Raw genomic sequence first — 15722 nt, forward strand, 5'->3', positions numbered from 1 at the left:
AAATGTACACAATATTTCAAACTCAATCAGAATATGCAATCCTCAACTGCCATTTTGTTTGCTTGTATATCTTGGTCAACATATATATTAACCCATTCTGTATATAAAAGGATTTGAGGTGGGTCTGATTCCTCAACCAATAAGATTTGTTTAAATAGGAGAATTATCCCTTCTTATAAACTAGTAGATTTTAGCGTGTTTAATCGGTGTGAGACTCCAATACTTCCCTTCTTATAAACTAGTAAGACCATTTGGGACTGGTCCCAAATGGGACCATTCGCTCATGAGAAGCAAAGTAGAATCTTAAGAACATTCCATGATAAAAGAATTGTTAACATATACCTTTGAAATCTTAATAAAAGATGAAATTAATAAATAAAAGATCCACACAACTTAGTACTTAATAATATAGACAATGAAACAAATAAAAGTGATTGGAAGATTCCAGTGAGAAATTTTTTCAAATAATTTTTTCGCATGCTTTTCAATCACTTTCATATCCAATCAAGATTATTTGATTTTGTTTGAAAGTTGAAAGTGAAGTTGGTGATTGAGAACAAGGTTGCCATACAATCAAAATGTCGGCAATAGCAACAATCAAGCTTTACAAATGGTGTCTTGTCATGGTTTCCAGTCAAGATTATTTGATTAACTTAATTGAGATCTTGCTTCTTTATTGATAGATGACCTAGTATTCAAAGAAGGATGAGTTAGTTGTCGTTCTTTTAATTTTTTTTTTTTTCTTACAAACCTTGATCTTACAAACCTTGATCTTACAAATAGATATATGTAAAATAATAATAATGATAGAATTTGAGGTGGGTCTGACTCCTCATCTAATAAGGTCTTGCTGAATAGGAGGATTATCCTCTCTTATAAACCAGTAGGCTTCAACGTGCCTAGTCAGTGTGGGACTCCAACACTCCCCCTCACGGTCAAGCCCATATGTTAGGTCTTGCCCATTGATAGAGATAGTTGTTAGCTCTAACTCCCCATCCGCTGGTCAAACACCCAGCTCAACTAAACCTGGGCTCTGATACCATAATAGAATTTGAGGTGGGCCCAACTCCTCACCCAATAAGGCCTTGTTGAATGGGAGGATTACCCCCTCTTATAGAGCTGGGCAAGGACCGGTCCCAAGCAGGCCCAGGCCTGGGCCTGTTTAGGATTGGTCCTTGTGGGACTGGTCCCAAATGGGACCATTCGCCCAGTCCCAGGCCCATGAGAAACTCTAGGACCCAGACCAATCCTTAGGACTGGTCCTATAGGCCCAAGACCAGTCCTAGGACCAATCCAATGGGCCTGAAATTTTTATTTTTCCTCTCTCGATTTTTTTTTATATTTTGGGGGCGAAACAAAATTTTGTAGGGGGTTTTTAAGGGGTAAAATTTATAAATTTTTTAGGCCTGGAAGATTTTTTCTTTAATAAATTTTGTAAAATTTCCTTTTAACCCTTATAATTTATATTTATTTTAAAATTTATAAGGGGTTTTATGCAATTATACAAGGGACTAAAACAAAAATGTGTAAAAAATTTTGGGCTCGGGCCTTCTCTTCCTTAGGCCTGGTCCCGTTTTGGGACCAAGCCTCCTAGGATCGGGTTTTGGGACTGGGCTTTTGGGCCCAATCCCAAATGCCCACCTCTACCCTCTTATAAACCAGTAAGCTTCAGCGCGCCTAGTAGATGTGAGACTCCAACAAATAAAAATATCACAAGTATGTTTCTTCAGTTGTACCACTAGCAGTGTGTCTCTTTGTATTCTTATGTTTCTTCAGTTGTAACACTAGCACTAGCAGTGTGTTTCACTTGTGTTTGAATTAACATTTTTTGTGTGTTATCTGTATTATGTTAATGGAACTACGTTTGTGTTATGTAGTTTTATTCTCTGACAAACTTGTTGGAGTCCTACACCGACTAGGCACGCTCAAACCTACTGGTTTATAAGAGGGGGTAATCCTCTCATTCAACAATGCTTTATTGGGTGAGGAGTCAGACTCACCTTAAACTCTATCATGGTATCAAAGCTAGGTTCACTTGAGCTAAGTGTTTGACTAGCGGGTGAGGCGTTCATATGGGCTTGCCCATGAGGAAGAGTGTTGGAGTTCTACAACGACTAGGCATGCTCAAGTATATTGGTTTATAAAAGAAGGTAATTCTCTTATTCAATAATGTCTTATTGGGTGAGCAGTCAGACCTACCTCAAATTCTATCGAAACTTCTTTATTATACACGCACTGACGCAAGTTCCCACATAATTTAGCAGCTTTTCTCAATGACAAATATTTATTAATTTAGGTAGAAAGAGTAGCTTTATAGAATCTTGTTTATGGCCTACTATTGTCATAATATGACAAAACCAAATAATCTTGTTTATGACCTATTATGTCCTCCTATCATTCTTTTAAAATAACAACAATCAACTAAGGGTCCACATTATCACACTTTTTTTCCAATCAAGCTTGTGATTACCTAACTTTTCGTGACAAAAGATTCAACAGTTCAACTCAAATGGCGACCTCAAAAGTATCACCGGATGTGTGTCACTATCGGTGTTGCAGTTGTGATTATGAAATTTGCAGTTGTGGTTTTGTTCAAAGTTTGATATGTTTTGTTTGGCACATTTAAGAAAATATAATTTCGTTTAATCAATTTTATAAATGGTTGATTATGACGGATAAAATATTATTTCACAAGAAGCATTTGAATCTATTTTGAACCAGTCCGGCGTATATATACATTATTTTGGGAAACAAAGCATCAAGTTATCTGCCTTAACGCCTAGTGCATGTTCCTTGAATAAGATTAAAAACATGAAGTACCTTAGATTTATCGAAGGGATTATTGGGATCACAGTTTGAAGGTTGGGTGCCATATTCCTTATAATTAGGCCAGAGTCCATGAACTTGTGAAGTTTGCGCGATTTACGATAATGCTGCTTGCATGAATCGCGGTTATTTATAGACTTGGAGAGAGATGCACTTTTGTACATGCTCACTTTTGCATGGCTACGTAGGCATGTTGTCATATTAATAAGCTTATTTTAATTTGCTTTGAAAAGCTTATTTTCCAACAAGCTTTTCAAATGCATATATATTCTATCATGGAATGGTCGTGGAATGTTCTTAAGATTCTACTTTGCTTCTCTTAACATTCTTCTTCACTAGAGCCTAGTAATCTACTTTTGCATATATAATTTAATTAATGCTTCAACATTTTGGATATTCTTTGAAAATGAGCGCAAATCCTTATCACCCACCACCCACTCGTCAAAAAAATCGACAATATTTCAAACTCAATCAGAATATGCAATCCTCAACTACCATTTTGTTTGCTTGTATATCTTGGTCAACATATATATTAACTACACAAGTAGAGATTTTTGTATTGAATCAACTCATTCTGTATACAAAAGAATTTGAGGTGGGCCTGATTCCTTACCAAATAAGACTTTTTTAAATAAAATAATTATTCATTCTTATAAACTAGTAGGCTTGAACGTGCATAGTCGGTGTGAGTCTCCAACACTCCCTCTCACGGTCAAGCCCATATGTTGAGTTAGACTTGTTAATGGAGGTTTTTATTGGCTCTAATTCTCACCCGTTGGTCAAGCACTCAACTCAATGCAGTAGACTTGAGTGTACCTAGTCATGTTACCCTTACACAAACACAAACAGTAAAAAGAAAAAGTAACACGCATGATTTATTTTGATTCACCTAATTAACAGGTTATGTTCAGCAGAGTCAATATTATTTTAGTATTGTATCATCTCTCTCGTTTGCAATGAATGAATTTACCTTATTGTTTGCTATCACTCATTACCAGAGAAAGATGTGTTTATATACTAGGTTTAAAAAACTAAAACCTTGTATTATAAAGATTTATATTGTTTGTTATCACTCATTACGAGAGAAATGTGTGTTTATACATTATATTTAAAAGACTAAAACCTTTATAAGGATTTATATTCTTAAACCCAAACCTAATAAGGATTTATATTCTTAAGCCCAAACCATGAGGAAGACATCCTGGATGAGTTTGCATATTCTTAAGCCAAGTTAGGTACTAAAACTAATTCTTACTTGCTGCACCAGTGTGAGTCCACGATCTGTTAAGTTTAATAGCATGATGGAGTCCAAAATAAAGGAGATCACTACGAGAATGCAAAATATCGCAACAGAGAAAGACAACCTGGAGCTGAGAGAGAATATGTGAGGGAGGTCAAGAAAAGTCGGTGAAAGACTACGCACTACCTCTCTGGTTAATGAAGCCAAAGTGCATGGTAGGGAAAAAGAGGAGGAGGCAATAGTTGAAATACTGCTGAGGAATGATTGGTATATGGAACTGTCCAAGTTTTGTTTCATTTCCTGAAGGGGGGTTGACTTCCAGGAAACTGACACAGCTGCATGTAAGTGAGAGAAAATGAATGCCCTGCCCAACAGCATGCATTATCTCAACTCTCTTGAAGCATTGACAATCGAGAAATGTCCAGGCATTCTATGCTTCCCTGAAAATGGATTTCCTACCAACCTTACATCAGTCAGGATCATAGACGTCAACTTGTGCAGAGTAATGTTGGAGTGGGGATTGAACAAACTCACCTCTCTTAAAAGACTCGACATTATTGGAGGATGTGATGACGTGGTGTCCTTTCCACCGGAGGAAGTAGGAATCAAACTTCCAACTTCTGTAGGCAGACTAAATATAGAGAATTTTCTCAATATGGAAACCGTCTCCTCCATGCTTCAAAACCTCACTTCCTCGGAAGTTCTGATTTTGTTTACTTGTCAACGCTCAAAAACTTTCCAGACAAGGGCCTGCCTCTCTTACTTAAGGAACTACGTATTAAAGAATGTCCAATAATAGAAGAAAGGAGCAAAAGAATGAAGGGCAGTATTGGCCCATGATGGCCTACATACCTCTTATCACCATAAGAATGAAGGGCGGTATTGTATTGGCCCAAATACCTCCCATCACCCAAATATTAAAAAACTCTTTGTTTTTAAAACACCATACACCCTTTTTATATGCTTGGAATTGTTTTTTTTTTTTTAATTAAAAGTATTTCAAAGTGATGGAAGAGGATTTCAATCAATGCTAGGCAGTAATCATGAATTGTTTTTATTTTATTTTTTCATATTTTGTTTTGTTTGATCATTTCCCATCTCTATTTTTTGGATATAATAATTATTAGAAAATTATCATGTCCAAAAAAAGTTTAAATATATGATTGTTTTACAAGAGCCGCCAGCATTACTACCTTTAAAATAAATCAAGTAAATCAACGTGCTTTTTCTTTTCAACTGGCCTGAAAATAATTATCATGATCAGTTGCATTGACGATCTCATAATAGTCATCAAATCCTGGCCGGAAAGATTTCTCAATTCCTCTGTCAACTGCTAGGTAATGGATGGTTAGAGTCCATTTGGTAAAAATACAGCTATATATAACGTGAATCTTCTCTGAAATAATTACCGCATGTATCAACTTCATATGCAATTATATTTGAGCATAAGCAAAGAAGTTAATATTAAGAAAAAAGAAAAAAGAAAAAAAATGCCAGTCGGAAAAGAGAAATTGAGAGAAAACGAAAATACAGTAGATTGCATGAAAACTTTTCACAAACAAAACTGAATCACTAGCTTCACCAATTCAACCTCTTCTCAGTTTTCCCACCCAATGCACAGAATCCACCACCTGTTCGTGAAACATATGTAAAGTTGAATAACTAAAATTAAGCAAATTGATATGAGCTTAGAAAAGAGCGTCTCAAAGATTTTATGCTTTTCTGGATTCTGATAGTTGACTAATCCTCTTCTTTTGTCGAAATTATGCATTTATAACAAGAGTAAACGACTTTTCCCCACCCAAGGTTTGCGGTTTGCCTTAATGACATTTCTCACCTAAAAAGTTTCAAAATACTTCTTTCTTACCCAAAATTAATATTTCGTTAACTACCCAAACCAAATTCCTATCGATTCCAATGGCGACAATTCTCTTCGTACCACCATTTGAACCTTCAGTCTCCTCTTTACAAAACCTCTCTCATTATTACACCTGATTTCTCGCCAATTGCCAACTGTCGCAAAGCTAGAGTTTTTTGTTCTTAGCTAATTTCCGGCTGATTCTGACGACTAAAATTCAGTCGGTTACCATCATTCGATCTACCAGCTTCCACTCTAGAAAGCCTCTTTTATCCTGATTTCTGGTAACTTGCTGAACACTGATTAAGAAAGTGAAGTATATTTTGAGTATTACAGGGTATAAACTTTGTGTAGAAAAAGTAGTATCTTGAAACTTTTTTGGTGGAAAAGTGTCATTAAGGCAAACCTTGGGTGGGAAAATGTTGTTTACTCTTTATAATAAATACAAATAGACCTATAAATAACTCTTAAAAAAAAAAAAAATTGTTTACATTTATCCATTATATTGCAGAACAATATCAGAATGGGTTGTAATTAGTCAACATCTACCAACTATCAGTAAAGTCTGATGAAATTACATTGCACCCTTCATTAGGCACAACTTTTCCTTGTTTTCTTTGGGGCTTTTAACTTCACCTCCCTTACATATTTTAAAGTTACATAACGTCCCCTGAGGTTTTGACAGTCCCTTGCCAGTTGCCACTACCAAGGATGAAATGGGATGGAGAAAACACAATTATTCTTTTGCCCTTCAGGATTAATTTGTATTACACATTTTTGTTGAATAAAATAAAATATTGATGAATAATAAATAGAAATATACTCACCAGCGACGTAATGGGCATTTTTTGTTGGAAAAGTATCATGGTGAAGTAGATTGGTTGGAAACGAGTCTCACAGTGCCCATGGTGCTCCATAACTCCCTGCCAGTCATAAGCAAAGCCCGACCACGTGGAAGGTGAAAAGATTGAATTTTCCTTGACAGGTTTCATTGAAACCGTTTCAACTTTAAGGGAGCTAGTTGTCATTTCTGTAAAGGTAAGGGAAGGTAAGGTCACCGTAGAATACGTAAAGGGTTTAGCCATCACTTCATTAGCCTCAACCACAGGGTAGATGTGTGGACCGTGAAAACCTGGAAGAAACGACGCGGAATGGAAAATGCCGAGAAAGGGCGATGCCTGTGAAGTCAAGCCATAATAATTTAATATGGCATTTTGTCTTGGAAAATGACCTAGCATCCCATATTACATGAATTTCAAATATTAAGAGAAGATATGCAGAAGATTTCATACTTTCTTCCTTTAACTTCAAGTTGACTTCCCTATATTGATTTCCCAAAATTCCTCTGTTTCACCAAAGACACCATGTCTATCATTGGAGAGGCAATTCTTTCTGTCAGCGTTGAGATGCTGATTGAAAAGTTGGTTTCAGCGTTGGTTGTGCAATTTGGTTGCGAAGAGCAAATCCAAGCGGACCTCAAGAAGTGGGAGAAAATACTTATGGAAATTCATGCAGTGCTTGAAAATGCAGAGGAGAAACAGAGCATGAAACGTTCGGTGAAGATCTGGCTTGATGACCTTAAAAACTTGGCTTACGACGTGGAAGACATACTAGATGAATTTGCAACAGAAGCTTTGCGGAGGAAGTTGTTGCTTGAAACTCAACCTCAACCTCGACCTGAAGCCGGCACAAGTAAGCTACAGAAGTTACGGAAGATCATTCCTTCTTGCTGCAACAGCTTCAATCAAAGATCTTTTAAGTATAAAAGATTCAATTCCGCGATGGCATCCCAAATAGAGGAGTTTAATACCAGATTGCAAGATATAGCAACACGGAAACAACATCTGGGTCTGGAAGAAAATTTCGGAGGAAGGTCCAGAAAAGGCAGCCAAAGACCACCAGCGACCTCTTTGGTGAATGAAGCCAAAGTGTTCGGCAGGGAACAAGATAAGGAGGCAATAGTTAGTTTATTGATAGATGATGATTCAAGTACTAGTAATGGATTTGCTGTTATTCCTATAACTGGGATGGCAGGGGTGGGCAAAACAACTCTTGCTCAGCTTGTCTACAATGATGACAGGATAGAATCTCATTTTGGTTTCAAGGCTTGGGTTAGTGTTTCTGAGGATTTTGATATTATCAACATAACAGAAACAATTTTATGTTCCATCGGTGCTGAGACTGGTAATATTAATGATCTAAACTTGCTTCAAGTCAAGTTGAAGCAAAAACTGTCTGAAGTGAAATATTTGCTTGTTTTAGATGATATTTGGAATGAAAATCCCAATTATTGGGCTACCCTAAGCCAACCATTTGAAGCTGGATTACGAGGAAGTAAGATTATTGTCACAACTCGGAATCGGGGTGTTTCATCTATGGTAGGTACACTGCCAGCGCACCAGTTGAAAGAGTTGTCAAATGAAGCATGTTTGTGTATATTTACTCAACATTCATTGGGCAGAACAGATTTTAACATGCATCCACACTTGAAGGAAATTGGAGAAAAGATAGTGAAAAGGTGTGATGGTTTGCCTTTGGCAGCTAAAAGTCTTGGTGGTCTGCTGCATGGTAAATATGACATCAACGAGTGGGAAAACGTACTAAATAGCAAGATGTGGGCTTTACCAGAAGAGAAATGTGACATTATTCCAGCTCTTAAAGTAAGTTATTATTATCTTTCTTCACATTTGAAACGGTGCTTTGCATATTGCTCACTCTTTCCAAAGGGTTATGAATTTGAAATGGAAAATATTATTTTACTATGGATGGCTGAGGGTTTATTACAACCTGAAAATAATGTGAAGAAAATGGAAGAATTAGGTCGTGACTATTTTTGTGAGCTAAAATCAAGATCATTTTTCGAAGAATCAAAATCGAGTAGGTCAGTATTTGTGATGCATGATCTTATTCATGACCTTACTTAGTGGGCTGCAGGAGAAGTATATTTTAGAATGGAGGATACACATGAGAGTGACAACCAGTATGTTTTTTCTAATAATATTCTTCGTCATTTATCTTACATTAGTGGCCCCCTGGATGGCATTGAAAAGCTTGAGGCCTCAAATAACATCAAAGGTTTACGAACTTTCCTGTTATTGATGATGCAAGGGAAGGAATCCTTTTACTTGCCCCGTGAACAAAAAGCTTTTATTCACCCTAAGCTTGCGTTTCACGTAAAGAAAAATCACGATTCCTCTTGCATAGAGGAAGCTGTTATTCATCCTAAGTTGTGGAAGTTACACTGTTTAAGGGTTTTATCTTTGCACATATTTTGCATTCGGGAGCTGCCAAATCAAATTGGAGATTTGAAGCATCTACGTTACCTTGACCTTTCCTACACTTGTATTGAAAGTTTGCCTGAATCAGTGAGTACTCTTTACAATTTACAAGCACTTGTACTAGAGGGCTGTGCTCGTCTAAGAAAATTATGTGCAGACATAGGCAATCTAATCAATCTACATCATGTCAATATTTTCAAAGTAGATTCATTGGAGCAAATGCCTTTAAGGATCAGTAAATTAACTGGTCTCCAAACACTGTCTAAGTTTGTTGTGGGGAAAGGTGTTGGCTCTGGAATAGCAGAGTTGAAGTCCTTAACTCACCTAAGGGAGAGGCTTCACATTTCCAGGTTGGAGAATGTTCATGATGCTAATGATGTTGAGGAGGCTGACTTAAATGGTGAGGAGAACCTCAATGAGCTAGTTTTGGAATGGAAGTGCAGTGGTGTAATTTCAAAGCCAGGGGAAACTCAAATGCAGGTACTTGGCATGCTACGACCTCATCAAAATATGAAAAAACTCATTATCAGAGGCTATGATGGTATAAAATTTCCAACTTGGTTAGGAGATTTCTCATTCTCAAAACTAGAGTGTTTAAAATTCCAATATTGCCGCAAGTGTATTTCCCTGCCATCAGTAGGGCAACTGCGCTCCCTCAAGGACCTTGTTTTCAAGGGAATGAATGGAGTAAAATGCGTGGGTTTAGACTTCTATGGAAATGGTTTCTCAGCCCCTTTTCCATCACTTGAAATTCTCCATTTTCTTGACATGAAAGAATGGGAAGAATGGGTTCCTCATAGACCTAGTGAAGAAGTTGAATGCTTTCCTCAGTTGCGAGAGCTTCGTATTATACGGTGTCCAAACTTGCGAGGAAGATTGCCGAAATGTCTTCCTTTATTGAATAAGCTTGTCATTGAAAAATGTAAGAAATTCTCGGTTTCAGTTCCAAGTTTTCCAGCACTTCGTGAATTAAAAATTGAATGGATCAAAGAGGTGAGTGGAGTACGTAGACCTCAGATCATTGAAGTCGGTGGTACTTTCCACAGTGTCAAATCGCGTGTTTCTGGGAGAGGGTTTATGCAAGGGATACCAATTTAGAAGAACTGACAATTTCTGGTTGTAGGAGCTAACATCTTTCTGTGAGACAGGAATGGGATTACACCAAGATATTGCTCTCTCCATCCTCCACTGTTTTCCTTGATGACAGAGGAAGAAGAAGAGCAAGGACAGAAAGGGTTGCCCTGCAGACTCCATATCTGGAATTGGGGAAATTGAATGCCTTGACAAGCTACCACAAGGATTGCACAATCTTTGTTCCCTTAGAGATATATCTAAGGAACTGCACAAATCTTGTTTCCTTTGCAGGAATTGGCGTTCCTTCCCAGCTGAAATCCATCAGAATTGAGAATTGCAAAGCTCTGGAATCTTTTCCTGAGGCATTGATATCCAGCAGCAACATATCTCTTGAAACAATTGTCATTGAGAAGTGTTTAAATCTTAAATCTTTACCTGATGACATGAACAGGCTGACCAGTCTTCAAAAGGTTATATTACAGAATTGTTCAAGCATTGTCTGGTTTCCAGAAGGAGGCTTGCCTTCCACGAAACTGACAGAGCTCCGGATTAACGGCTGTGAGAAACTGATGGCCTTACCGAAAACATGCACAACCTCTCCTGTCTTCAAGAATTGAGAATGAAAGATGTCCCGGCATTGTATCCTTCCCTCAGGATGGATTTCCCACCAACCTTGCGTTCTTAATGATGAAAGATGTCAACATCTGCAAGCCTTTGCTCAAGTGGGGGCTACACAAACTCAACTCTCTTAGAATACTGTACATTAAGGGGGATTGTGATGACTGGAATCCTTTCCACAGGAGGAAATGGAAATGACACTTCCTACCTCTCTAACCACCTACAGATTGAGAACTTTCCAAATTTAGAAAGGCTATCTTCAGTGGTTCAAAACCTCACTTCCTTAAAGAAACTATCTATCCTTCATTGTCCAAAGCTCAAATACTTTACAGAGCAGGGCCTGCCTCCGTCGCTTTTGAAACTATATATTGATGAGTGTCCTTTGCTAGAGAAAGGTGCAAGAAGGATGAAGGACTCTATTGGCCCATGATAGCCCACCTACCTCCTGTCTCCAGAGTTGGAGTGTAAACCTCTGGTAGCTCATAAGAAGAGACTGAATTCAATCAGTTTCATAAACCATCATTCCCAGGTATGTCATTCTAAATATATGTCCACAAATATTTTGGTTCTTGTTGATTCTACGGAATCTGTATCAATTCTTATTCATTTTCTCGACCTAAACAGCCAATTTCACAATTCTGCCATACTTACTTGTTTTGAACATTTAGATTGTTAGAAGTTAAATTTATCTCACATCACCAAATTGGTCTATTACGGTGTTTATATGTGGTTGGCTCCCCTCGTTTGAGTTAGCTTTTGGGAGTGAGTTAGCCCATGTATCATAGTATCGAGGTTGGATTGTTATGGTGTATATAATGGTTTGGACTCTCTTTTCTCTTTTCCGTCATTGTTTATTTTACGATTAGTGCCTAATGTTGTGTTAGGGAAGAAAGTTTTTAACTGATATATTTTAGCTGGTTGATACTAATTTTAATTACTGATAATTTCAGTTATTTCTAAGATCAACTGAACCACATAATCAGCGGAGCATCATTTCCTGATATGAATCCTTTTCCGAGAATTGGCATTCGATATAAAGTTCTACTATCAAGTAATACAAGTTCTGGTTGAACGGATGAGAAAGTTTTCGGTGATCAAACATGGTAAACAGAGAAACATCTCATCTTAAGGTACTTTCCAGTGTCATAACTCAATTGGTTTGTTGTCTCTTTAGGCTTCCTTATGTTCCAGTCCTTCAAAGAGATTCCATTATCTTCGATTCGTTGACCATGTTTACTTTATATCAAACGCTCAGAGTTGCTGGTCTTGTTTTCAATTGACCTTTTCATCATCAGCAGTTTCATTTATTCTGCATTTAAGGCAGAGATGATATCTCCTGATGAATTTACTGCCATTAAAAGAATTAAATGGACTAGGGTGATTAGTTTCTTCTTTTTCCTGCACATTAAATATCAATTCAATAGTCTTACACAATCTCATTTTCTACTTATTGATTTTTGTTTCTCCAGATGGAAAAATGGAAGTTTTTGCTTGATTGTGTTGAATTGTTTCCCTACTTGAATAGGAATATGCTTTAAAAATTGGCACATTATGTGTTGGCATCAAAGGGATGTTGGCTTCACAATACTCAGGAATACACACTGCAGTGTTCTTATAATACTGGAAATGAAATAGGTTGGTAGATTTTAAAAGTGACTATTTCTTGAAAAGAATAAACTTAAAAAAGTTTTGTAAGTAATTCTCACTCTTATCTGTTTTTTTTTTGGCAGACAAAATTATGAAGCTCAAGAGCTGAACAGAAAATGAAGGATCTAGCAAATTAACTACAGAGCAATTGTTGAAGAACTATATTAACATAAATTTCACTTTGTTTGCCTCTGATAAATTGTTGAAGCAAGCAGAAATCGTTAATTCAGCCATTAGAGGTCGCTTCACGGTGATGTTATTGTCTCGGTGTATCCTGCTGACTATTTTCTGATACGAATCCTATTGCTGGAAGTCTCAGCTCAGTTTGTTACTTCCATTTTCATGGTATTTATAGGAATTATTGCCAATAGCTGGAGTTTAAGTTATAATAAAACAATTCTTTTAACTTCATGTGAATCATGTCATGTTTTTCAGAATCGTTTTCAACTGTTGAATGAAAAATCGTTTTTTGCGTCACAAACCCAAATGTTCATTTCCAGTAATACAAACACCATAAACAACCGACTTCCTCATAACAAACAGGGGATAGCGGTCCCTCAATAATAAACAAAGCAGAGTATATCATAAGCTTATTAAATAGATTCAGAAGTTGTCTTCTTTGGAATACCCTCCTCTGTTTTAGCAAGGACTCTGCTAAATAGAGTCTAAAACTCGGTCAAGAAAGGGATACCCAGGACATACAAAACAGAGCTAAAACATACAATTCCTTGCATTTCACCAGCATAGTTTCATCTGTTTTATTGAGATAATATGATGATGTGATTAGCTATTCTCATAGTGGTTATTAAATCCTGGCTGGAAAGATTTCTCTATTCCTCTGCCAACTGCTAGGTATTGGGGTTATAGTCCATTTGGTAAAAATACAACTATAACATGAAACTTCTCTCAAGCAGTTACAGCATATATCAATTTCATATGCAATTAAGGTTTTTAAAAATGGCATTAGTTAAAATGAATAAAGGATTCAACTTATATGTAACTGTTCTGCTATTTTTTTTTTTACCTTGAGCTTCAGCTTTCACAACCCAAACTGAATTTCTAGTTTCACCAGTTCAACCTCTCTACAGTTTTCCAGCCCAAGCCCATAATCCACCACCTGATCCTAAAGTATATGCAAAGTTGAATAACTAAAATTAAGTACCTTATTAGAGTTTCTCAAAGATTTATTTTTGAGATAGTTGACTGATCCTCTTCTTATATCTAAATTATGTATTTATAATAAATACAAATAAACTTATAAATAACTATTAAATTACTTTTATTTAACATTCAAAAATCCTCCATTAATAATCTAACTCTCTCTTTAACTAACTCACAAACATAATTTATAAAGATAAAGAGAATAAAGCATCCAATTTTAAAATTTCACAAAAGAAACCAAGATTATCTTCCTTCCGGTTCTGTTCGGCTGTTCCAGTTCATATACAGTATATATATTAACAAATTCAAGGGTAAAAGAGTAAAATATACCTAAATTTTTAGAATCACCAAGTGCAAAACTACATATATCCCAAAAACACTGGAAACCATCACATAGACGTCAACAAAGAAAGAACTTGACTAAATTTGACCAACACAATTATGAATACGGTAATTATATTTTGAACTTGGCTAATTTACCATAAAATTTATTAACAACTCATTTTTAAATAAATAACGTAAAATAACTAATAAAATTAAAAAAAAAAAAAGAAAAAAAACTTCAACAACACAAATCCTTAACCTAAAAACACAAATTCTAAATAAAATAAGAATTAAGAAAAACTTTAAAATTTTTGAAAAATTAAGAATACTCAAAAAGAAATACTACAAAAGCCTACTAAAAAAAAAAGAAGCTAAAATCTAAAAAATATTTGCCATGGTCAATTTTTTTTTTTTCAGATTATTATTAAATTTTTTAACATTTTACAAAGTAAGTTTTTCAATTTTTAGATCATTTTATTTTTAATTATTATCATATATTTCTTTTTTTTTTCATTTATTCAAAAAAAAATTCTCATTTTTTTCTTTTTTTTTTTATTTGTTTACATTCTTTTCTATTTTCTTACTAAAAATTGTTATATTTTACATAATTTAATAATTTTTTAAGCCTAACATGGGTTTTGAGGGCTGAGAGAGATGAAGTGATAGTAAGGGGGATGGGTTAGATTAATGGGCAAAGCAGGTGAGGGCATTAAGGTCATTTATCCTTTCTGTGGTGAAAAGTAACAAAAAGGATACTAACAACGGGAGGTTGAGAGTAATTACAAGTATCACATAGGGTTTTTTGGATTCGACCCAACCTCAAGATAAAAGGCAATTGACATATTTGTAATTAAAGTTAACACAATAGGCTTTTGCTTACTCTAATTCGCTGAAAGGTATACGTTTTAGAAGGAGAGTGACCCGATTGATCTTGCGACTTCACAAACGATGGTCCGTAGCACTCGTCATCCTAACATTATCTTGTTACTTGTTTAGGCATCGATAACATGGTGATGAAAGCATGGATGAAAGCTTTTCTTTTCTTTTTTATTAGATATTATAATAATTTGTAATGCTATTTATTTGATTTGCAATTTATTTTCTTTATTATCATTTTTAGTGAAATAATATAATTTTAATGTACTTTATTTCATGTATGCGTTCCACTATTTATGTGTTGTTAGTAATCTTTTAGCATTGTCAAAAATTAGGAAATTACAGCAATAATTCGGTAACAATCGAGAAGTAAATGATTACAAAATTCCACAAAAGTGGCCCATCCTTAATATGTGTTCATATATACAGTTTAGAATCCTAATACAAAATTACTTATAAGAGTTTAATTATATTATATTTTATTGGTTAAAAAATGAATGTTTTAATTTATTTCTCGTGTTGCATATAGTCAACTAAATGAAAGAATAAGAAACCAGATCAATGGCTCACTTTCATTATTATCCTTAAAATTTGTACACAAGGAGAGCAATAACATAAAATACAGCTAAATCTATTAATTCCCCACAAAAAAAAAAAAAAACCTATGAATGAATTTCATATCTGAACATTACATCCTAGAATATATGACCTTGCAAACTATTATGTGACAATGCTAGGTGTTTTAATGAGATGCAACCTGCCAATTCCTCAGGTATTCCTCCAGTCAACAAATTGTTAGACATTTCCAAATACTCCAACG

The 15722-nt window shown here is 35.5% G+C and overlaps 2 protein-coding genes across 2 annotated transcripts; both read left to right on the forward strand.

Annotated features, from left to right (window-relative positions):
- Nucleotides 1-7203: 7203 nt before the first annotated feature.
- Nucleotides 7204-10176, forward strand: LOC116138302 (putative disease resistance RPP13-like protein 1). Its single transcript, XM_031424017.1, has one exon. It carries the CDS (start codon nucleotides 7289-7291, stop codon nucleotides 8846-8848), a length of 1560 nt encoding a protein of 519 aa, XP_031279877.1. The 5' UTR covers nucleotides 7204-7288; the 3' UTR covers nucleotides 8849-10176.
- On the forward strand, nucleotides 8876-10893 carry LOC116138266 (putative disease resistance protein At3g14460). Its single transcript, XM_031423973.1, has 2 exons — nucleotides 8876-10195; nucleotides 10351-10893. The coding sequence occupies exons 1-2, from the start codon at nucleotides 8876-8878 to the stop codon at nucleotides 10891-10893; spliced, it is 1863 nt and encodes a 620-aa protein (XP_031279833.1).
- The last annotated feature ends 4829 nt before the right edge of the window (nucleotides 10894-15722 follow it).

The sequence above is a fragment of the Pistacia vera genome, unplaced genomic scaffold (genome assembly GCF_008641045.1).
Source record: "Pistacia vera cultivar Batoury unplaced genomic scaffold, PisVer_v2 Contig34, whole genome shotgun sequence".
Taxonomy (NCBI): domain Eukaryota; kingdom Viridiplantae; phylum Streptophyta; class Magnoliopsida; order Sapindales; family Anacardiaceae; genus Pistacia; species Pistacia vera.